The sequence below is a fragment of the Macrobrachium rosenbergii genome, chromosome 17, assembly GCF_040412425.1.
Source record: "Macrobrachium rosenbergii isolate ZJJX-2024 chromosome 17, ASM4041242v1, whole genome shotgun sequence".
NCBI classification, from domain to species: domain Eukaryota; kingdom Metazoa; phylum Arthropoda; class Malacostraca; order Decapoda; family Palaemonidae; genus Macrobrachium; species Macrobrachium rosenbergii.
The window spans coordinates 7,556,519-7,582,522 of NC_089757.1; the positions used below are offsets into that span (position 1 = coordinate 7,556,519).

General features: G+C 37.8%; 1 protein-coding gene across 1 annotated transcript; it reads right to left on the minus strand.

Annotated features, from left to right (window-relative positions):
* Nucleotides 1–406: 406 nt before the first annotated feature.
* LOC136847548 (uncharacterized) lies at nt 407–23,270 on the minus strand. The gene is made up of 9 exons (XM_067119273.1): nt 23,220–23,270; nt 21,236–22,706; nt 20,472–20,744; nt 13,549–13,886; nt 11,067–11,234; nt 7,565–7,792; nt 6,040–6,213; nt 3,840–4,051; nt 407–690 (listed from the first exon to the last, which is right to left on the minus strand). The coding sequence occupies exons 1-8, from the start codon at nt 23,268–23,270 to the stop codon at nt 3,902–3,904; spliced, it is 2,853 nt and encodes a 950-aa protein (XP_066975374.1). The 3' UTR covers nt 407–690; nt 3,840–3,901.
* Between the last annotated feature and the right edge of the window lie 2,734 nt (nt 23,271–26,004).

The window sequence follows — 26,004 nt, forward strand, 5'->3', positions numbered from 1 at the left end:
TATATATATATATATATATATATATATATTTTATATGAATAGGCCACTGAACGAAGCGCCGATAAACAATTTCAAAGTGTTTGCAACTATATATTCCGAACATTCCTTCCGATAGTCCCCCTGTTCACTGGTAAAAATATGGACAGATGCTTTGTATATATACTCCTGTGACATTTCATCTGTCCATATTTTACCAGTGAACAGGGGCACTGAACGAATCGCTTCGGAAATATATGGTTGCAACGTTCAAATAGTGTTTTATGGCCCTTATATTCATATATATATATTATATTCATATATATATATATATATATATATATATATATATATATATAATAATAATAATAATAATTAACTTCTATTATGGGAATAACAACGAGGAAATGTGAAACAACAGAATGCAAGGTCTTTCGCCTTTATTCCAATACATTTTCAAGCAACGTACGTACGTACAATAGAACAAAATTTACAAAGACGACTGTTTCACAAACAGCACCTAAGATTAAGAATAACAAGGGGTCATACAGCCGTTTCATTTCCTATAGAGGTCATTACTTCTAGGGTAGGTCTCCAGGTTAAGAACACCTTTCTAATATTATCTCAGGTAACTGCATAGAATAAGGACGGGCAACGATCATTTTAAATCTCCTTCGAACACCTCGTGCAGAATGTGGCCAAGAGTGTGTGGACCTGGGGTTAAATTAATGGTATTCTTTGTTAGTTGTGTTAACCCAGTAAAAAGTTGTTACGGTTGACGATATTTTTACATCTCGTTTTTAAATTACTATGAGACCAAACAGTTCTATATGGTTTTTCACTTAGGTAAACATAACAATCATTCTTTTGACCAGTTTAACTAAATGTTTATGTTGATTCATTCAGACATTCAATTATTCACTTGTCATATAATTAATTTATATATTTCACCTTCATTACGGCGCTGAATAACCCTGATGTGTTCCGGCGCTTGGTCGTCAAGACCTGAATTCCATAATCAATTAGTCAGTCTAGCCCAAACAGAATAAATCACAGTCCGAGCATGGGATTTTATAAACAATGTTGTTACTCTGGTGAGGACCATTTCTCGTAAACATGTCTTTACAAAGTTATTTTATGATAAGATTACATTCACACTGAATATTTTCATCACCGATTTAATAGACCCAAAGACAGTGGAATATGGCAAACCGAAGGGTGTCCTTGAACAACTATGGGTTTCTGTCACTTTGCTCATAACACGACTTCACAGTCCTAATGTGGAAAGTGTTATCCGGCTCATATTTTGGATTCATATACATATATATGATTTTTTTATCACGTCACCTTGATTCATGTACAGTCATGAAGCTACAAATGTCGTTTAACATCCAATTCACGCTACTTCTGAATATCACCAAAGGGGAATTATAAGTGATAAGTGGATTGGGAACGAAACGTCTCGAACACTCGACACAGTACCCTCCAACGACTCCAGTCGACGGTCAAACCACTTAGCTCTCTCGACTAGATATATATATATATATATATATATATATATATATATATATATATATATGGTTTTGTTTTGTTAACAGCATTTTTCTAGATCTTTTAAAATTTCACGGAACACTGTTAGACTGTGGTAAAAAATATATTCACGCACACTCATACACATATATACATGTGTGTGTGTTGTGTGTGTGTGTGTGTGTGTGTGGATATCTTTTTTACTGCAATCTAAGTGTTCTATGAAATTTAAAAGGTCTAGAAAAGCACTGTTAACAATATATATATATATATATATATATATATATATATATGTGTGTGTGTATATAGACACATATATACTGTATATATATATATATATATATATATATATATATATATATATATATATATATATATCTCAATAAACAATACCTCAGTCCTGATCACTGTGAATACAGACAACTGATAAATGACAAGAGTATTTATACGGAGGAGTAACGACGTTGGTGGAATTGGAAATGGCTGCTGTCCTGTGATGAAAGGGATCAGCCCTTACTTTAGTCCTCGTCGGCTCACCCGGGTCGAGAGATTCATAGTCTCAGTTTTACTGATGATGGAGGAATATGGAATCTTCCTTTTTGCTGTCATCACCACTGTCTTGCCAAGAGACAGGCGAGGGAAAGTGCTTCTGCGAAAATGCGCTACTCGCTACTCGCCTGTGTTCTCACGTCCGCAAATCTCTACTCATCTCCAGTCTCCCGTCTTCTGTTTTCTCCCAAGTGGGTCTTGGTCTTCCAACTCTCCCGGTGCCCATGGGAACCCAGCTGATACGGTCACACACTGTCCTCCAGAGGGTTTTGCAAAGGACATGTCTAGGCCATCTCCGTCTCCCTTCCGTCATCTCGCGGATCTTCCGTCATTTCCGTCATGGTATCATTTCTAACTCTTTGTCGTTGAACTCCTAATATTCTTCTCCAAGCTTTATCTTCAAACCGACAAATCTTTGCAGGTACAGTTTCATTGTCAGACCATGATTCATTTTCTTACTGCAGCGCAGATTGGGTTATATATATATATATATATATATATATATATATATATATATATATATATATATATATATATATATATATATATATATATATATATACATATATATATAAGTAAATAGGAGTAATATTATCCTAATATGAATATGCAACTGCATGACACGATTTGACTTATAATTCCTTGAGACGTAAGCAAAATATATCACCCTACAATGTATTTCGTGTGACAAAAGACAAACTGTGAACAAACCATAATCAAGAACTTCAGCATCACCTGGAAACAGTGGCATAGGTGCAAATTTTAATGTGGCCTCTGCACTGATACTCATTTTAAGTTTTAGTGACCTCTGTTTCGTGTAATCCTGGGAATGTTCTTTAAGGTCCACAGTAACATATCTGATGGTAACAGTTGTAAAACTTTGTAAAACTATATAAAAGCTTTGAACCCTTCCCTGGGTTCATCTTCAGTTCAGTTTTTTTTTTTTAACTGAAAATAAACCCAGGTAAGGGCTCGAAAGCTTTTATATAGTTTTATAAAGTTTTACAACTGTTACCACCAGATATATTGTTGTGGACCTCGCAATTGAGATATTTACCCACAAACCTGGGAATCTTTGGGCTTAAGATGGCATGAAAAACTTAAGGTTTTGCCACATTAAGCGCTTTTTAATTTCGTTGATCTTCGTCTCCCCTACAACTACTATCAAATTTAGTTCAAACAAACCAAATCTGAGTCATTTACCACTTCTGAAATTAAACGTATTCGGTTTCTCTCAAGTTTATCGGCATTCTCTTCTTCCGTCCGTGTACCTTGTCTCATTTTGTCTTTTATCAAGAGGTTCACCCCAGCTATCCATTCTCGTGTTTCCTTATTCCACATCAGACCTGGGCTAGAAATGGATACTAAGTTGTTTGTCCCATTTGCCAGTCTTTTCTAAGATCGAGACGTCTTGAAGAAAGGGCAATTGTGGTTACTTCTCACATTAAGAAATCAAAAATGTTTATTACATTATAACACTGGAAGTTCTTTGTTCTAATGCTGACCCTCTGTTGTAGGTCAGTAATCTCTTGGGCCTCTCTCACTTAATTGACAGTACCCACAAGTCGTCACAAATCCCACATATTACCTTTTTATCATTATCTTGGTCTTAATTTACCTTCCCTTATCATTAAGTCTATTTTTTGTATGGTGGTAATCTAGTAGTTTAAATTCAGTTGTAACTAAAAAGTTGATCAATGTCTTCAAAAGACATTAAAGAAAAGCAAGAGAAATAGTCAATAGTAAATACCTCTAAATTTAGTCTTTATAAGGAATACGCTTACATAAATACTCAACAACCCCGCCGACTATCCAGTCCAGCAGTCACTCGGTAACATCCTGAGGCTTAAAACGTATCCTTGACTCGACCCAGGTTATAAGCGACGCCAGCGAAGTAAACGACGATGAAGAGGCAGACGCAAATCGGCAGCAAGGTCAGGGAGATTTTGTTCCACAGCTTTGCATCGACTCTGAAGACCGTCTTCATCACTGGCACCTGCGGCAAGAAGAACACTTTTAAAATTTAACGAGCGATTCTAAAGAAGCGTCGTTCTTGGCCTTAGTCGTTGGAATTGGAATATAAAATCTAGGCCAAAGGCCACGTGCTGGGACCTATGAGGTCATTCAGTGCCGAGAGGTTAATTCATATTAAAAGGAGGTTTTAAAGGCGTAGCAGGAGGAGAACCTATAGCGGTTGCACTAAGAAACAATTGTTAGGAGGGGGTGGAAAGTCATATGGAAAAATGAGTATAAGAACAGAGGTACAGTAAAAGGAATGGAGGGGGATGCAGCTAGGGGCCGAAGGGACGTTGCGAAGAACCATAGGTAATGCCTACAGTGCACCGCGTGAAGTGCACTTACGCCACTAGGCCTACCCCCATACGGCGCCTAGTCGTTGAGACGACAGTTCACTTAAATAATTCAGAATCGAAAACGTAGAAATGATTGTCTTTAAACCAGCATTTTTTTTTAGTGGTAGATGATCTCGAAACTGAATGAAAGATTGCAATGTATCATATATTATACAGAAAATTTTGAAGTTCACTGGTGTCGGATATGATAAAAAAAAAGGACTCTTTGCGAACATTATCCTGCGTTGCGTCGCATAAATTATGCAGTCAGTGGATTTAGAACGAAGTTTCTGATAGACTGATCGCACAGGTGTTACATCTGCTACCTAGTCGCAGATCGGTGGTGTAATGCATATTAAAAATTATGTATCATATAAATAAATACCCCATTGCTAACATTCATTTTGTACCGATGGCAATAAGTAATAAAGCTTTTTAATGTAAAGATTGTGGTAAGAAAGAAAATTATATCTATTTTTTAATAGAAGTTTTTATTTTACATTAGACTCTATCCAACTATCTGTCATAATTGGGTTTAACTCCAGTTTAAACAATTTACCTCACCTAAAGAGTGCTCTGTTGATTTTATTTTGTTTTATTCGTGACAAACAATATGGAACAGGCTTTCTTTCATAATTGAAGTAAAATCTATCGATGTTGAAAAAAAACAAGAAAAAATGGGATATTCTCAGAAGATCAAATTTAACAAGAAACTCATTGTTCTAACCTGCAGACAGACAGACAGACAGACAATGCGAGGGAATTTTGAAAATCTACCGGTCATAACGTATGACAAAAGTGACTGAAGGTTGCTGATCATTCTGATGCTTCTGGTTAAATTATTCTATAGTTAACAAATAAAATAATTTTCGTTTTCATATATCACGTAGTTCATTCTGTTTTGCCTTCTCCTTCTGAAAAACAATACCAGTAGCTTACGTTCAGCTCAGCTTTCTTTGTTCAGTTGTTTTCGGAGAGAAAGTTTTATCTAGAATGAAACAATAACCTTTCCAGCGTACAAGTAACTTGCAGTACACACCGTTCGGTTATTTAATGACTCCTTTTGATTACAACTCGAAAAATATAGTAGCTCTGAATGATGACAAAGTTGTACTATATATCTGTGTATCATATGTATCTGTGCACCTCGGAATCAAATCGAAATTCTTGATACATATTCAGGGGATACTGAATTTGTAGAACATACCTTTTTCTTCGTCAGTAATCTTAAAGTTGTTACAGTTGTAACTCAAAAACAAATGAAACTACATTGATAAGTTGTTGATTAATTTGAGAGCTAGATTCATAAATCAACACTTCTATAATTTCTCCTGCTAATTGAAATGATTCTTGAATGCATCTTTCTTTCGATTTCCATAGACAAGTGTGTCAGATTTTACGTGCTGCTGAAACACAAGAGCCCGTGCCAACACCAGGCTGGCTATAGCTAGTCAGGTCAGCATTAGAAGTAGTAGTAGTAGTCATGGTCATGATTTTCCTTTGACACGGCTCCCTATTTTACCTTCGATTGTGCTTGTTTAGATATATTATCCCAGCGGTTCAATATGTTGTTGATAAATTCTTTCCTATTTTCAATTTCCTCTTAGGCAGGTCTGTGAACAATAAGAATTACCTTTCCAGAAATATCATTCGCGCTGAGAACCTGGACGGGGGTATGCGACTGGTTTTCGACGAGGGAGTTTATAATGACCAGCAGGATGACCATGACGAAGTCCGCTAAAATGCAGAAGATGAACCAGACGTCGATCAGTTTCATGTAGGCCGTTTTGGGTAAGCCGGAAGCGATCTGAAATGGGAAAATAATGTCGTTTTAATCCTTCGTTAATGCATTCTTTCTTTTTTTTTTTTTAAATCTTCAGCTGAAAATCCTTATGGACAGAGTCGACAGACTATAAACCCAAGAAAGCTCCAAAGGTGGTACTAGTCTGCAGGGAGAGACAAGTTATGCGAAAAGGTGATAAATCAATGCATAAGAGGGAACAGACAATAATACCGATACACCTAAAATCAGGGGACGTAAGCAGAATGCAGGAATGAATTTGCTCCTCGCTTAAACATGTGGAGATCAGAAGATTCCATAACTGCACTAAACAAACTATTCCACATTGTAGTTGTGGCCGAGTTAAAACCCCTAACGAACTGAATGGTATTAAACCTGGTACTAGACCACGACACTCTTTGCGGCAGCGGCTTGTCTAGTGTATGACTGTTCTTTTTGCATTCCCCATATCAGCCGCAATAGGCATGGCAAATAAGTTTCCACTTATTGAGACTTAACTGGATAATTACTTTCCTTGCCATTTACAACGAAATTATTATCATTATTTGGAATGAAGAACACCGTCCGTCCCCCCCTATACACACTGGACCAATCGCTATTTTCTTGAACGCGGTTTGCCTCTTTAAAAGACAATTTAGGCGCACTTCCTTCCTAACACTTGACGTATACCCACCCAAACACCAGAACCTCGTACTCCCTCCCTCCATCCTTCCAAAACATCTTAGCATTATATCCTATTCACCATGCGGTTATCCAAACCTCTTCAAATCACAAACTTTTATCAATTTGCTGACACAACGCATATGTGAAATTGATTTTCCTTATAGCTGTTACTTTCCACTTTCATAATACAAAGTTTTCGTTTAATTTTCTGGGTACCTTAGTAATGTAACTCCTGTTTTAGGAAAAAAGTTCGACATTTGAACATGTAGTGAAATAAACATAGCTGAGAATCCTTGTTTTCCTAACGTAATCATGTCTTGAGTAACATTGTTCAGTCACATACTCGTGGAAGCTCGTAAAACGGACTGCGATATCGCTATACCAATCCATACTCTAAGAAGAATGTTCAGATCAGATCCAACAGGATCCTTGATAATCCTCAGCTTTTCTAGTCATTGTGGATTTAACAATGACTTCACATGATCTGTAGTTATAATAGTCTGCCTCGAGGTGTGTCATGGCCCTTTTTTTTTTAAATACTTCAATATTTTCACTTTTCATTAGCGAGTTATACCAATATCCCATATGGAGGAAAGAACGAACGGACAAGACGGCCAGTGAGTTCGATTTAACATCGTGTTACGTCACAGAAATTCTTAACTGGAGGAAGACAGAGAAGACTACGGTATCCTACCTGTGAGAAGAGGGATGCCATGACAAGTAAGGACGTCAGAGACACCATGATCCTGTTCGTGAAATCTTCCAGTGCGAAGTAGAATGTCGTGTAGGAGATGATCACCAGCAGAAGCGTCGGGATATAGGCGCCACTGATGTAGTAACCGTAGAGGTTGGTCATCACTATCTGTATCTGCTGGCCGCTCTTGTTTTGGTAGATCAGGGCCTCGTGTTCAATGCTGGTCACCTTTCAAGGGCAGAAGGGAATGTTAATAGCTAGCAGTTGCCAATAGCCTTAAAAAAAAAAAAAAACTAGGCCTAACAATAGCCGCAGTTATCGTATTGGAATATTACAAGCTTCAATGTTATAGCTTCAACCATTGCGGTGGAAATAATTCCCACTACTCTGTTCGACTGTCTATGCTTTCAGATGTATTTCAAGGGATGTGTGCTTTAAATAAAAAACAAAGTCGTATCTCTTGGACTTCACACAGGACTGACTAATTCAAAATGATGGACTTGTACCCAACACAGTAATGTCCTCAGGGCGAGAAGTAGTCATACACAGATATATATATATATATATATATATATATATATATATATATATATATATATATATATATATATATATATATATATATTGCTCCTGTAATCTTTCAGCACACGTTTTTTCACACTAGATAAAATATGTGACCGACTTAGACAAGCAAATGATTGCATAGCTCAAATATACTAGTATCGTGAAACAAATTGAGGCCAAAATCAAATAAACAGACACCTCATCACTGCCAAATTCCTCATTGTATTTAGAGCTATCTAAATTACGAACTACATCTCCAAGAATTTTGGGAAGAACAGAAAGCTGATAATTGCTAATGTAACATTATACCGTTCTGCTATTCCAACCCTAGAACGAATGCCCGCATCAGAATGGCAAAGTGGTTTTCTGTCAAGACAGGAGATTTATATTATATAATCGCTTGGTTTTGGGAATGTAGATTTTGTTTCGTTAAAATGAATAAAAGATTTTCTCAAGAAAAGTATAAGAAACGTTCTTTCAGTGATGGCTATTCAAGATGTGCTGTATATTGACAACTCCAACGTCGACGTCAGTGTCGACAACGAAATTGATACAAACGTTGCCAACGCCAACGTCGACGGTAGCGTTGGCAACTGGAGAGACAGCCCTTCGGTTTTAAGGCTGCAGACACAAGGAATTTCGGTTGAATGACAGAGACCTTCGTACAAGAAAGCTAAAAATTAACTACAGTATAAAACGACTACTTTTAATTCGTATCAGAGTACGGAGATTACCGAGTCACATCATTATTAATATTAATTGTCAGGATCCGATGGTCTAAATTCTAAATTAAACAGGTAAAAATGGGTCTAAGAGACCTTCGTACAAGAAAGCTAAAATTAACTACAGTATAAAACGACTACTTTTAATTCGTATCAGAGTACGGAGATTACCGAGTCACATCATTATTAATATTAATTGTCAGGATCCGATGGTCTAAATTCTAAATTAAACAGGTAAAAAATGGGTCTAAGAGACCTTCGTACAAGAAAGCTAAAAATTAACTACAGTATAAAACGACTACTTTTAATTCGTATCAGAGTACGGAGATTACCGAGTCACATCATTATTAATATTAATTGTCAGGATCCGATGGTCTAAATTCTAAATTAAACAGGTAAAAAATGGGTCTAACTTTCTTCAGCGCAATCTAGTTTTCTATACAGCGTAGAATCATGGCCACCGAAAATAGATCTATCTTTCGGTGGTCCCATTATAATGCATAGAGCGTCAATAGCTGGAGTGGAGATCTCCCTGCCGAGGGTGTGACCTCGGGCGGTCATATTGAAAGGTCTCTGTCCAGCTCATAGTACTAAATTTTATTACTATTTTATATTATTTTTTATTATTATTATCTTTTTTTTTTTTTTATTTTTTATTATTATTATTATTATTATTATTATTATTATTATTATTATTATTATTATTATTACTTGACCCAATTTCATAGTAAAAATTAACTTATAAAAACAGGTTGGCCTAAGCACTCCAGTCATTGTGGTCAAGGCCTAAGCATCTGCTCTTGGTTCTAAGCAGTGTTTAGCACAAATGGTCCCTGTAAATTACCGGACTTTCTTTCCATACAGTCACTAAACACTAACTAAATAGTAATGTACAATCACTAAACACTAACATTCACAATACACTTATTCTCACTAAACACACACACTTACTATACACTAACAGTCACTAAACACTCGCACTTACTATACATTCACACTCAATAACACTAAACACTCACTGAATACTCAACACTCACTAGGCACTCGCTATACACTAAATGCCCACTAATCACTCATAAAACACTAAACACTCACTAAATACTCACTGCACCCAAATTGCTCGGTAAACATTCACTAAACACTCTCTTAATCCTAAACATTCATTAAACACTAAACACTCACTAAGCATTCACTAAGCACTCACTATACACTAAACATTCGCTAAGTACTCACTATACACTAAACACTCACTGGACATTCAGTGAGTGCTTACCCTAAACTAAATGCTCATTAAATCACTAAACACCCATTAAACAATAAACAGTCAATGAACATTCACTAATCAGTCATTAAACACTCACTAAACACTTACACACTAAACATTCACTAAACACAAATATTCACAAGACATTCACTAAACACTATTAAACATTCACTGAATACTTACTAAACATTCACTAAACACTAACATTCACAAAACATTCACTAAACCCTAAACACTCACTAAACATTCACTGAATACTTACACACTAAATATTCACTAAACAATAATATTCACTAAACATTCGCTGAACCCTAAGCACTCACTAAACACACACTAAACATTCACTAAACCCTAAACACTCACTGAACATTCCTGAATGCTTACACACTAAACATTCACTAAACACTAACATTCACAAAACATTCACTAAATCCTAAACACTCACTAAACATTCACTGGATACTTAAACAGTAAACATTCACTGAATGCTTACACACTAAACATTCACTAAACACTAAACACCCACTAAACATTCATCGACTACTTACACACAAAACATTCACTAACATTCACAAAACATTCACTAAACCCTAAACATTCACTGAATACTTACACAATAAACATTCACTAAACCCTAAACACTCATTAAACATTCACTGAATACTTACACACTAAACAATCACTAACATTCCCGAAACATTCAGTAAACCCTAAATTAAACATTCACTAAACCCTAAATTAAACATTCACCAAACATTTACTCATAAACATTCACTAAACACTTACTAAACCTTAAACATTCGCTAAACCCTTACTTGTTAAACATTAAAAATAGAAAAAAATTCACAGTCGCACTAAGCACCTGTTCAATTTGGGGGTTACCAGACCTTTAAAGATGGCTGCAAGGCTTTGCAGCACCATCCTGGTGGAAGACCACTGAACTATGTAGTACTGGTATAGAGACCACAACTCCAGGTATGCACCCTCTATGTTCCCAGTGGATCTTGTCCAGATCATTCTTGTCATCCCAAGGGTGACAGTAGGGAATCTGGGAATTCCAGTTTCTGGGAATTCCAGAGGCTTCTAGGGCTTCTGAAGGCTTCAAGACAATCTCTAGGCTCTGTAGTGTTTGGATTTCTTGCACAATACTAAAGAACAGAGTTTTATGGAGAAGAAATCTGAGATGAAAGGCTTTGAAGATTCCTCTGGGGAAAGCCCTCATTTTTGGAGATGTATAAGCCTGTGTTCTTGGAGATGAATTCCGAAGGCTTCAAGGCGATTTCCAGGCACTGAAGCCTTTAGAAACGCATTGCATTCTCCAGGAATGCTTCAGGAGCTGAAGACTGCTTCAAAGGGTCCTGGAGTCGTGAAGACGCCTTCAAGAATACTCAGCAGTCTTCTCTCGTCATCGTTAAAGTAAAGAAATTGCTTATTTGTCAGAAAAAGAACTCTAAGTAATGGTTAACGCAATGTTAAAATTATCTTAAACCTTTGGGATTTTCCTTGAAGACATTTTGGAATCCTTCAGTCTCCAGCTCCTGGAAGAACTAGAGAAATGCCATTTGTGCATGGCCCAAACTCCAAAGCCTCCAGGAACAATCTCTGAGATGCTTCAAATTGTCTGGAAGCCTTCAGAGACAGCAAGTGTCATATTTGAAAAGCTGGGTAAGAGAAAGCAAGAATATGGTGAAGGGAAGGGTCCGACCCAGAGGCTGCTTCCTCGGAGGAAGGCAGGTATCCTGCCAGGCTGGGGAAGTGGGCCTGGAGAGGGCCCAAGCCCTTAAGGATGGGCCCCAAAAGCCCCCAAGGCTCGCCAGTCTTTTGAGGGCAGCTTTGAAGGGAAGGGTCCAACCCAGAGGCTGCTTCCTCGGAGGAAGGCAGGTATCCTGCCAGGCTGGGGAAGCGGGCCTGGAGAGGGCCCAGAAACTTCAAGGATGAGGCCCAAAAGCCCTCAAGTCTCGCCATTCTCTTGAGGGCAGCCTTGAAGGGAAGGGTCTGACCCAGAGGCTGCTTCCTCGGAGGAAGGCAGGTATCCTGCCAGGCTGGGGAAGCGGGCCTGGAGAGGGCCCAGAAACTTCAAGGATGAGGCCCAAAAGCCCTCAAGTCTCGCCATTCTCTTGAGGGCAGCCTTGAAGGGAAGGGTCTGACCCAGAGGCTGCTTCCTCAGAGGAAGGCAGGTATCCTGCCAGGCTGGGGAAGCGGACCTGGAGAGGGCCCAAGAACTTCAAGGATGAGGCCCAAAAGCCCCAAGGCTCGCCAGTCTCTTGAGGGCAGCCTTGAAGGAAAGGGTCCGACCCAGAGGCTGCTTCCTCGGAGGAAGGCAGGTATCCTGCCAGGCTGGGGAAGCGGGCCTGGAGAGGGCCCAGAAACTTCAAGGATGAGGCCCAAAAGCCCTCAAGTCTCGCCATTCTCTTGAGGGCAGCCTTGAAGGGAAGGGTCTGACCCAGAGGCTGCTTCCTCAGAGGAAGGCAGGTATCCTGCCAGGCTGGGGAAGCGGACCTGGAGAGGCCCAAGAACTTCAAGGATGAGGCCCAAAAGCCCCAAGGCTCGCCAGTCTCTTGAGGGCAGCCTTGAAGGAAAGGGTCCGACCCAGAGGCTGCTTCTCGGAGGAAGGCAGGTATCCTGCCAGGCTGGGGAAGCGGACCTGGAGAGGGCCCAAGAACTTCAAGGATGAGGTTTAAAAAGCCCCAAGGCTCGCCAGTCTCTTGAGGGCAGCCTTGAAGGAAAGGGTCCGACCCAGAGGCTGCTTCCTCGGAGGAAGGCAGGTATCCTGCCAGGCTGGGGAAGCGGACCTGGAGGGGGCCCAAGAACTTCAAGGATGAGGCCCAAAAGCCCCAAGGCTCGCCAGTCTCTTGAGGACAGCCTTGAAGGAAAGGGTCCAACTCAGAGGCTGCTTCCTCGGAGGAAGGCAGTTATCCTGCCAGGCTGGGGAAGCGGACCTGGAGAGGGCCCAAGAACTTCAAGGATGAGGCCCAAAAGCCCCAAGGCTCGCCAGTCTCTTGAGGGCAGCCTTGAAGGAAAGGGTCCGACCCAGAGGCTGCTTCCTCGGAGGAAGGCAGGTATCCTGCCAGGCTGGGGAAGCGGACCTGGAGAGGGCCCAAGAACTTCAAGGATGAGGCCCAAAAGCCCCAAGGCTCGCCAGTCTCTTGAGGACAGCCTTGAAGGAAAGGGTCCAACCCAGAGGCTGCTTCCTCGGAGGAAGGCAGTTATCCTGCCAGGCTGGGGGAGTGGGCCTGGAGAGGGCCCAAGAACTTCAAGGATGGACCCTAAAAGCCCCCAAGGCTCACCAGTCTCTTGAGGGCAGCCTTGAAGGAAGGGTCCAACCCAGAGGATGCTTCCTTGGAGGAAGGCAGGTATCCTGCCAGGCTGGGGAAGCAGGCCTGGAGAGGGCCCAAGAACTTCAAGGATGGGCCCCAAAAGCCCCCGAGGCTCACCAGTCTTTTGAGGGCAGCCTTGAAGGAAAGGGTCTGACCCAGAGGCTGCTTCCTCGGAGGAAGGAAGGATAACACCCATCCTCCAGCAGATCCCGTCGAAAGTACCCAGAAGATGGCAGTGCCTCTACTGCGACACGCAGCAGAGTCAACAGGAGGCCAGTCAGAATCCTCCACAGTCCTGCTTAACTTGGGTGGGTTGTTCCTCCTCCTTTGTTCCTTCTTCGTCTGGACTTCCTCCGCTTTTTCATTCCTCTTCCCAAATCGGCAGAGCAGTTCTTCATTTCTTGGGCCTCTTCTCGAACGGACCCAATTTTCCCTCTTTCGTAGCCGAGTTTTTCCTTCGACAAGACAATTTGCAGTTTCTTCTCAGCCAAGTTCCGTTGGAGCGATTGAGTTCGATCGTCTAGCTTCCGCACCTTCGACTGGACACCTAAATTATCCTTCTGGGCTTCTTTTCCAAGATCGTTGTCAAGAGCGCCATTTCTGGCACGAGGAACATGAACTTCTTAGTGTGAGGCCCACGGGCGTCCTTCCAGCTCTTTCCTCATCTTCTTTCTCTCCACTTCATGGGCCTTCACCTTTTCCTCGAGATAGGCGATGTAGACCTCATTCACATTTTTTTCATCTTCCAGTTCGAGTATTTTTCTTTGATCTTTTCAAGTTCTGTTTCTTGGCGAGCGAGGAAGACCTTCAGTTGTTCGATATCCTTTGCTTTCTTAATCATGGCATCCTTCCATTCTTCATTTTTCTTCTTTATGCATTTGTTATTGGAGGAAAGGACCTTATTTTTGCTTTCAATTTTCCTGTCATTTCCTGAGCATCAACAAGAGCTTTTCGAAGCTCTTCAACACAGGACCACTCTTTCTTTTGCTCCTTCTCTGAATCCTCATTCTTTTGGATGTGAAATTCTTCTTTCCGAATGGTGTCATCACTTTCAATCTGGTTGTTCCAGTTCCTGAGAGGAGACAATCGTATTGGCCTTTCCATGTGGATGGCTAGTTAGTCCTCCAAAATCATTTTTAACAATACCATGTCCAAAGTTTTGAACTCCCTTTATAAACAATAACACTGATCCAAAAAGATTCATTATTTCCTTTAATCTCTCTCTCTCTATCCCCCCTTTTTATTTTGACGAAATCTTGAACTATTCCAATTTTCACCTGATGAATTTTATCAGTTCCTTTACTTTTTCTGTAATATTCTCTCTCTCTCTCTCTCTCTCTCTCTGTTTCTCTCTCTCTCTCTCTTTATTTTGATGCAATTTTGAACAGGTTTCAGATTTTACCTTATCAAATTTATCATTTCCTTCAAGTTTTCTGTATCTCTTTCTCTCTCTCTCTCTCTCTATATATATATATATATATATATATATATATATATATATATATATATATATATATATATATATATATATATATATATATATATATATATATATATATATATATATATAATAATATAAATAATATTTTAAGACCAGGAAGAACATTCTTTATTGTACTTTGAGCTTGAGTATAAAACCTCATCATCAAGCTGAAAAAATTAAGACAAGGATGAGAATCAATAAAATTACAATAAATGAATTGTCATAATAAATCTTCAGCAAAAAATACTAACGAAAATATATCAAATGAACAAGTAAAATACAAACTAAAAGGGTGAGTGTAAAATAACGAAAAAATTAAAAACACTAACATAAAAATATGAAAATAAAACTAAGGTGAAATGTAAACAAACTACCACTCACAAAGTAAAATATTTAACGACCTTAATTGAGTACCTACTATGAAATTACACGATAACTAGTTGAATACCAGACGAGTTGTTGTTCAATTCCAGCTTCATCTTTTAATAGTCACGACTCTGAAATTAAAAGGTCCAGTCTATTTGAACAAAAAGACAGTACCCGAAAATCCAGGTCAGTGAAAGGATGGTCCTGTGCTAAACTGTGTTCTCTAATGGCAGAAAAAGGGTGGTTTGGAAAGGGAAACCTAGTTCTAATATAAAGACCTCTGTGTTCCAAAATTCCGTGTCTGAGCCAGCGGGAACTAGATCCCACGTGAATTGTCGCAGACCACACTGCGAACAAGTGAACAAGTAAACGACACAGAATTAAGGTCCACAGGCAGAGTAGGCTTCTCTAAAAAGTGATCTTATTGTAAAAGGATTACAGAAAAACAAACCGGAAACTGATTTGAAACAATGCTTAAGTATTTCTTGTAACTTTTTCGGACCATATAGCTACTATGACCAAGGTAAGGCAATTTAATGTACTTTACATCTTTACTAGCAGTACTGTACACCGGTCTGGGACAAAACTTTTCATTTTAAAAATTTTTCAGAACTTTGTAAAATACAAAAAAATGGTATATGAGTTTTCAGAAAAATAATTCTGGAGGAAAACCATATCTTGATGAAATAAATTAAAATCACAACAAACATTGTTGGCTCTATTTATCAAAGTGCGTATTGAGTTCATCTCATACAACTTTGGCGAAAAACTGAGGTAATTCAATCCCAAGCCAGTAAAAGTACTTTTCCTATAAACAGAGGTCTCAAATTTGCCACTATTTCTGTATACCTGTACATCTAAAAATGACAGCTTACTATCCTGTTCCGTCTCACAAGTAAAAGAAATGTTAGGGTGACGAGAATTAAAATATTCAAACAACAAATCAACATGTAATAATTCCTTAAACACTTACAAAGTATCATCTACATACCTACAGTAATACAAAGGTTTGAAAGCACTAGGGCATTCAGACATCCAAATCCTTTCACAATAACCCATGAAGCAATCCGCATATACAGGTCAAGGAATTTTCCATAGTTACTCCATCTATTTGATTATATAATTTACCATCAAAGTAAAAATGCCATCAGCAGTTGCTAAATGTAATAATTTTTGCAAGTCTATTTTATTAAGTCCAAACACTTTGATAAATGGTTTTCACATATATTATTAAGAATAATGTCGGTTGTTTCTACCGACATTATTCTTGATAATATATGTGAAAACCATTTATCAGTGTTTGACTTTATTAATAAAATAGACTTGCAAAAATTATTACATTTAGCAACTGCTGATGGCATTTTTACTTTGATGGTAAATTATATAATCAAATAGATGGAGTAGCTTTGGGAAATTCCTTGACCTGTATATACGGATTGCTTCATGGGTTATTGTGAAAGGATTTGGATGTCTGAATGCCCTAGTGCTTTTAAACCTTTGTATTACTGTAGGTATGTAGATGATACTTTCCTTGTGTTTAAGGAATTATCACATGTTGATTTGTTTTTTGAATATTTTAATTCTCGTCACCCTAACATTTCTTTTTACTTGTGAGACGGAACAGGATAATAAGTTGTCATTTTTAGATGTACAGGTATAGAGAAATAGTGGCAAATTTGAGACCTCTGTTTATAGGAAAAGTACTTTTACTGGCTTGGGATTGAATTACTCAGTTTTTCGCCAAAGTTGTATAAGATGAACTCAATACGCACTTTGATAAATAGAGCCTACAATGTTTGTTGTGATTTTAATTTATTTCATCAAGATATGTTTTCCTCCAGAATTATTTTTCTGAAAACTCATATCCCATTTTTGTATTTTACAAAGTTCTGAAAAATTTTTAAATGAAAAGTTTTGTCCCAGTCCGGTGTACAGTACTGCTAGTAAAGATGAAAAGTACATTAAATTGCCTTACCTTGGTCATAGTAGCTATATGGTCCGGAAAAAGTTACAAGAAATACTTAAGCATTGTTTCCTAAAATCAGTTTCCGGTTTGTTTTCTGTAATCCTTTACAATAAGATCACTTTTGAGAGAGAAGCCTACTCTGCCTGTGGACCTTAATTCCTGTGTCGTTTACTTGTTCACTTGTTCGCAGTGTGGTCTATGATACGAGGGATCCAGTTCCCGCTGGCTCAGACAGAATTTTGGAACACAGAGGTCTTTCTATTAGAACTAGGTTTCCCTTTCCAAACCACCCTTTTCTGCCATTAGAGAACACAGTTTAGCACAGGACCATCCTTTCACTGACCTGGATTTTCGGGTACTGTCTTTTGTTCAAATAGACTGACCTTTTAATTTCAGAGTCGCTGACTATTAAAAATATGAAGCCGGAATTGAACAACAACTCGTCTGGTATTCAACTTGTTATCGTGTAATTTCATAGTAGGTACTCAATTAGGTCGTTAAATATTTTACTTTGTGAATGGTAGTTTGTTTACATTTCACCTTAGTTTTATTTTCATATTTTTATGTTTGTGTTTGTAATTTTTCGTTATTTTACGTCTCACCCTTTTAGTTTGTATTTACTTGCTCATTTGATATATTTCGTTAGTATTTTTGCTGAAGATTTATTATGACAATTCATTTTATTGTAATTTTATTGATTCTCATCCTTGTCGGTTTTTTCAGCCTGATGATGAGGTTTTATACCTCGAAAGCTCGTACAATAAAGAATGTTCTTCCTGGTCTTGGCAATATTATTTATCATTAAGCTAAGATTTCCAAGTAGCTGCCTGAATTACTGAGACTATATATATATATATATATATATATATATATATATATATATATATATATATATATATATATATATATATATATACATATACATACAATCACACACATACATATAAGCACATATATACACACACATACATTTATATACATACATACATATATATGCATATATATATATATATATATATATATATATATATATATATATATATATATATATATATATATATATATATAATTTCCAAGCCATACAGTCACTAAATACTAAGTAAACAGTAATATACAATCACTAAACACTAACATTCACAATACACTTATACTCACTAAGCACTCACACTTTCTATACACTAACACTCAATAAACACACACACTTACTATACACCTACAATCAATAACACTAAACACTCACTGAATACTCAACACTCACTAGGCACTCACTATACACTTCACTAAATACTCACTGTACCCCAAACACTCAGTAAACATTCACTAAACACTCACTTAATCCTAAACATTCATTAAACACTCACCAAGCATTCACTAAGCACTCACTATACACTAAACATTCACTAAGTACTCACTATATGCGAAACACTCTAAACATTTATATACACTAAACACTCACTAAACCCTAAATGCTCATTAAACACTAAATACTCACTAAACCCTAAATGCTCATTAAATCCATAAACAAACATTAAACAGTCAATGAATGTTTACTAATTACTCATTAAACACTCACTAAACACTTACACACTAAACTTTCACTAAACACTAATTTTCACAAGATATTCACTAAACACTCACTAAGCATTCACTGGATACTATTAAACATTCACTGGATACTTACTAAACTTTCACTTAACACTAACATTCACAAAATATTCACTAAACCCTAAACACTCACCAAAAATTCACTGAATACTTACACACTAAACATTTACTAACTACTAACATTCACTAAACATTCACTAAACCCTAAACACTCACTAAGCATCTGCTAAACCCCAAACACTCACTAAACATTCACTGAATACTTACATACTAAACATTCACTAAACACTAACATTCACAAGACATTTATTAAACACTAAACAATCACTGAATACTTACACACTAAACATTCACTAAACCCTAAACACTTATTAAACATTCAATGAATACTTACACAACAAACATTCACTAACATTCAAAAAACATTCACTAAACCCTAAAGACTCACTAAATTATTCACTGAATACTTACACACTAAACATTCACTAAACACTTACTCATAAACATTCACTAAATACTTACTAAACCCTAAACATTCCCTAAACACCTACCCACTTAAACATTAACGATAAAAAAAATTCGTAATCGCACTAAACCCCTGATCAATTTGCGTGTTACCAGACCTTTAAAGATGGCTGCAAGGCTTTGCAGTGCCGCCCTAGTGGAAGACCACCGAATACGTAGTACTGGCATAGAGATCGCAACTCCAGGTATACCGTATACCCTCTATGGGACAATGCTGTATGAGCCGCGGCCCACGAAAATTTACCCACGGGACGGTGGTGGCCTTTTCTATATCGCTGCCAGAAGCACGATTACGGCGAACTTAAACCTTAAATAAAATGAAAACTACTAAGGCTAGAGGGCTGCAGTTTGGTATGTTTGATGATTGGAGGGTGGATGATTAACATAACAATTTGCAGCCCTCTAGCCTCAGTAAGTTTTAAGATCTGAGGGCGGACAGAAAAAAGTGTGGGATGGAAAAAAGTGCGGACGGACAAAATAAATAAAAAAAAATTGTAATGATTGTATCTGCCCAGTATATAAAGTAAGGAAGGTTTAAAGCTTAAGAAACAGAATTCAGATATAGGAAAGAAGTTAATTAAAGCGAAGGAATAGGATTAGTGTTTATGGCGGTTTGAGAATTTAGAATACAGGTTAGGAAAAGGGTCTATAACAACGGGAATGTCACAAACTACGCAAGTGGGCCAACGTCTAATAATGGGTCAGCTAGAAAGACGGGCCTCCTAATGACCCCAGGAGAGGAGCCAATAAAAGACCCACCTCTTGAAAGCACAGAGAGACTTCCAGAACAAGCAACGAACGTGAAAGAAATCATACGAGTGCGTGTAGAAGACACAGAGGCGCCCTAGCTCTAACTCAACCGTACGGGCCAAAAGGGGTATTGACAGTGTGCTTTGACTAACTCATTGCTCCTTGTTTCTAAATAGTCAGTGTTCAGTCATTTGAAATAAAGTGCTCAATAACACTAAATCAACATACACGGCACATCCCTTCATAACATATATCATTACGCGTTTGCCTTAACCCAGTTGGTTCAAAGTAAGAATATGATTTCTATAGTGCATGGAGGAAAAAAAAAAATAGCGAATGTAAGACGAGCTTCAAGGATATCACGAATCGCACGACATTTCAGATTTCTCTTACATTTTCTTCCACTTACCAGGTATTCAAATAGACGTCTTGTTCCAGTAAATTCCACCTTATTGAGTACGGTGCTCACATAATGCTGTGTGTAATCCCCTACGTAAAAGATTAATGGACAGCGCTGAGAATCGAAGGGATACATTGTCAAGTCGAAGGTGCACATCAAAGTCACAGTAAGCTCTCGCTCTAACATCAGGAGATTACCGCTGCCAGAGAAAAACACGTCTGAAAAACAAAAAAGCAAGACCTGTTAAAACAACTGTATATCATGGGGAGCATTTCACCGTTTAATTTTTTAAAATTGTTTTAAAGAGCTTTGTTAAGTAGGAAAACAAGTAGTAGTACGCGATCTCGCCAAGAACTTTACACATATTGATTATTGGAAAGTTAGGCTACATCAGACTGGGTCTTTCTTGCACTATTTTACATTCCATCTAAACAGCAAAATGTACTCGGCAATTAAACGTAAAATAATTAAACGTAAAATAAAATTTTATGTGAATTCACAGTGCCAGTACCATTTCTAAAGAATTTCTTTGTGCCAGTAAGTCAATGTTGTGTGCTCTGGTTAAAGGCAAAACTATTCACGCTCAGCAAGGAGATCTGATCCCGTTTAGTACTTTTAGGCATTTATTCTGAATGAGCAGTGGTTGCAGGTGTCAACTGCAAAATGAAAACTGCAAGGACTGATAATAGAATTTAACAGTTCAAGTTACCTTCATCAAGTCGTTTATCATCGTCTGGCTCAGGTTCTGTGAGTCTTTGGCCCCATCCAGTAGTGCTTAAAATCTCAGATGTAGCAATACTCTGGTCTGCCCCAAGAAGCGTAACGTCAGGATACCATATCACATCAACTATACCGTCGATAAGATTTAAGTTTTTGGAGTCGTGTAAATTTTTGTACTGTACACGTGAATCAAACCAACTTCTTGTGATCAGAAAGTCCACAACAAGGTTAGAATCTAGCAAGCTGAACTTCCTGATAAGCCGAATTATGAAATCAATGGAGATCTGCGCAGGCGTGGAGCTATCTATTTTTGGCGGGGGTATACGCTTGTCATACCCAGGTGGTAGTATCACAGTGACACAGCCAAGTTCATCCCCTCGATCAGCACAATCTAATTCTAAATCACACCTCTTGTCTATTTTAATGCAGCTTCCATCGCTACAGGTGTACATTCCATCTGGGCAAGATGTGAGCTTCAGTTGAATGAGTTTCCCTGGGCATTTGTCTCCGACTACTTCGAAATCGTGCACCCCAACAGGATACTCCAGCTCAGACTTTCTCAGCATCCTAGCCTGTACGTTGGGCTCTGCGATCTGGTATATCACCCAGGTGTAGTCATAGGCTGATTGACTATTATTCCAGGCAATTTTAGTCCAGCTCATCCCATTGAAAACAGGACGTTCGTTTATTCTGTTGTAAACAAAATACTGTCTATCAAATATTGACTCCTCACACAAGCCCCTGATTTTAAGAGGTATAGAATCTTCAAACTGACAAGCTGTGCACACACTTCTTGAGCAAAGTTCGATATCCCAATTGCCATCTCTTCTTATATCGGAAGAATCCGACTGGGTTTGAGACAAGACACATAAAGGATCTTCAGTTGTCGGACTTCTTTCTACCATAAAATTTTTAAAGGTCGATGCTTGTTTAGAGTAAGTGTTCTGCCAAGTTCGTTTCTTATTGTCCCAGTCGACTCCTACCCACACGCTACTGGATTTCTCAAAAGCAGAACATTTTACTGCGTACTTGTGACCTTCATTGTAAAGCATCAAATTATCTTCATCATCCTGAGGAAGAGCCATCCTGCCATTCAGTATTGAACAAAAGTGAAGCGCTTCTTTATAATTGCGTGGCTCTGGGAATATGGAATAAATCTTATTATTCGGAGGGCAAGTGGTCATGTTCCTCTTCTCCTCGGTGTAAGCCCCAAGCTTAAAGTCTTGACTTATGTTATGGAAATGCACGAGGGGAGATGATTTCCATATGGCATTGTTGTTGCACTCAATATATTCCGTCATTTGTTGATAAGTTGCTAAGCCTTTCATCAGATACAAGTCTGACATAACCCCATTAAAACTCTGCTCTTTGTCAGTTCCGCCTCCAGGCTCGTCCTGATCTTGTCCAAGCATGACTATGCCCCCACCATTCACGAGAAGTGGTTCTCGAAGTCCCTTCCGCTGTAAGAAACACAAAGGGTATCATCACAGGAAAAAGTGCAATTATTCTTCAACTAGGCAGTTAAACAACTATTTTCAAAAAGGTTTCATTCCAAAAATTTTAGATCAAAGTCTTGTGGTGTACAATACACTGCTGGCTCGTTTCCCTTACTGAGTCTTCCAAGGTACCATTAGTGGTGCCGAATGTGTGAACGAAAGTCGCTTTTAGTGATGACAGATTCACAGCGGCGCAAAAGTAGAACCACCTCAGTGGTGCTAGGTCCATGCCGAGGATGTGGAAGATTCTCTTTCCGCAACAGGCCATTCGAAGCTCTTTTTTGTCATATTTAATATCTGAAAGAAGGAATGACTCAAGATTTCATTTAAGTAAGTATTCTGCATTTGAAATTTTATACAAAATGAGAAATACAATAGACCATTTTCTCCACAGCAAACGTCTGTGCTCGTTGTCATTAGAGAAGCTCACAGTTATCAAACCTTAGAGGTGAGGAACAGTGAAAGCATAAACTATACCTCATTTACCATCATCAAGACTTCAGAGATGGTGAGCTCGTTAATCTCCATAATGCATTTTCATAACTCGCATATCCTTGAGGTTTGACCACTAACAAGTTCAAAAGACACTGAAAAGCGATAACCATTATCGCCAGGTAGCTCAAACACCTATATTCACATACTATTTATCATCAGTCCAAGGGAGGGGAGATAATCGTCATTCCCTTTTGAGAATTCCTATAGAGAAAAAGCTACCTAGCTACATGGTACCTCAGTTTCGCTCTCATTTTTTGGGCCTCGCGTTCTGACCGGTAACATCGTCCCTACCAAGCGAGGGGACGCAGGTTCGATTCCTTGACGATGATGGGTGCTCTCTTAAAAATCTTAAAGTAACAGTTAACCTTGGCTGGGAATTGCGTGCCTGGTAGTTAGGCGATTATAGCACTAGTAATCAGTTATGAAGAGCGTGGGCTAACAGTTTTTTCCCAAAAGTCATAGTTATCCTGGGCAGCGCCGGGTTGGTCAGCTAGTTTTATATATGTATATATATACATACATATATATATATATATATATATATATATATATATATATATATATATATATATATATCCACAAACATTAAACTGCAAATGTCATTTAATACCCAATTCACTCTACTTAGAATATCACCGAGATTCGAACACCCGATAGCACGGATCAACAACTTTCGGGGACGTATAAATTGATACAGACTCTGCCGTACATAATATGTTGGCCAAATGCAGGTTTTTGTACTTAGAATCGATAGCAGCAACAATCCCCCTCCACCATGGCAGCCGACTGGTAAATTTGAAACACATAGCTATTTACGGATTTTTATATTTGCGGTGTGAGTGATAAAAATGTATATGTATACAATATATATACTGTATATATATATATATATATATATATATATATATATATATATATATATATATATATATATATATATATATATATATATATATATATATATATATATATATATATTTAAATATATATATATATATATATATATATATATATATATATATATCTATATATAAAACATATATATCATATATATAATATGTATAATATATATATATTTATATACGTATATATATATGCTATGAATGTTTGCAGACATACGTATACATGCGTTCGTATTTATTCAAGGATGATTAAAGTGCCATTGTCTTTGACTTTTTTTTAAACAGAGAGGAATAAAAAAAAAACACGCGACGGTTTTCGATTCAGTTCTTTATGGGATCAGAACGAGTATTCATTGTAGTCTTATCTACATTACAGTCACACTCATTTGTGATTATTCTATTCCAAAAAGCCAGTTGGCACTACACCAGATTAAGGATTAGTGCCTTAAACTCAAGGAGGTCACTGGAATTGATGAAGCGCCGCTGAGGCTATAACCTTATAGTCAAGTGGTGATTATTATTATTATTATTATTATTATTATTATTATTATTATTATTATTATTATTATTATTATTATTATTAAAAATACTCATAGTAGTGAGTCTTAAAATGGAGAAGCAAATCCACAGTTATGTATATGTGCATATATTTAAAGATAAATCGATATAGATAGCTTTCGGGAACGTGTTCGGTTCCCGAAAGCTATCTATATTGATTTATCTTTAAGTATATGTACATATACATAACTGTGGATTTGCTTCTCCATTATTATGATTATTAGTAAGAAGATGAACCCTGTTGTTATGGAACAAGCCCACAGAGGCCACTGACTTAAATTCAAGCTTCCAGAGAATATGGTGTTCATCAGAAAAAGAAACAGAAGGTGATGCAAAATTCAGCGAGAGAAGCCCACTTATCAGAAAAGGAAAAATAAATTAACAAACAAACGAAGAGATAAATAAATACGTAAGTAAATGATAAAAATACGGGGAGAATTGTATTAGGCTAAAAATGCAATGCATCTCCGCTGGAACTTGTGAGGTTCCAGATGCACGACATCCTCAGGGTGACTTTTCCACAGTGCAACGCTGTGGGGAATAAAGGACCTCTGGAACTGAGAAGTTCGACAGCGAGGCACATTTTCTGCATATTGGTGACGCTGCTCAGCGAATCTGGTTGCTCTCGGCAGGAACAGGAGATCAGTTCCAAAGCCTGTTCTGTTCTTCAGAAGAATTCCAGCTTCTCAGCCATTGTTAGCAAGCGTTCCAATTCGAAGACTGGCCATTTTCTGCTCTGCTCATGTTCGAGGTAGGGCACTTGGGAAGTTCTCAAATCAAATCGCCTTTGGAGGAATTCATCTTTGAGAAAAATTTCAGCGGAATGTTTTCAGATTCTCCGAGAGGACTAAGATAAGGTAGGATTTATGATGAAATGCTTCAGACTGACCAAAATCATTGTATTTTTGTCGTTAACTGAATATATTTAATTTTTCTTAACTCTTACATCAGTCGTATCTTGAAATAAGAAAGTGAGACTTCCATCAAGTTTCTGGGTACTTACCATAGTTAAGTGTGAGACCAAAATTGGGTAGGTGCTCAAGAATTCAATAAAAAAGCTATTCAACTAAACTGAATGGAATTGAAAGATATCCGGTGGAGATATGAATTTTTTAAGCAAATGCATCGTTCTCGATATTTAGGCTACAATACTAGCAGCACTTGCAGTGAAAGTTTCCTACACTCCTCAGTCGTTATTAAGTAATTTTTATGTAACTTGACTGATAAGAAAATATTAACAAGAAAAATTAAGGATAATTTTTTTTAACGCGCCTGCATGATTAATGGAACTTTCTAAAGCTCTTTCA

Excerpts from the sequence above, each read along its gene's own strand:
- LOC136847548 (XM_067119273.1), bottom strand. The coding sequence starts at position 23,270 with ATGGAGATTAACGAGCTCACCATCTCTGAAGTCTTGATGATGGTAAAT. Across the intron at positions 22,707-23,219 it reads TCTTGATGATGGTAAATGAG|CGGAAGGGACTTCGAGAACC; the intron begins GTATAGTTTATG and ends TGTTTCTTACAG. Across the intron at positions 7,793-11,066 it reads GAGTTGTGGTCTCTATACCA|GTGACCAGCATTGAACACGA; the intron begins GTACTACATAGT and ends TGCCCTTGAAAG.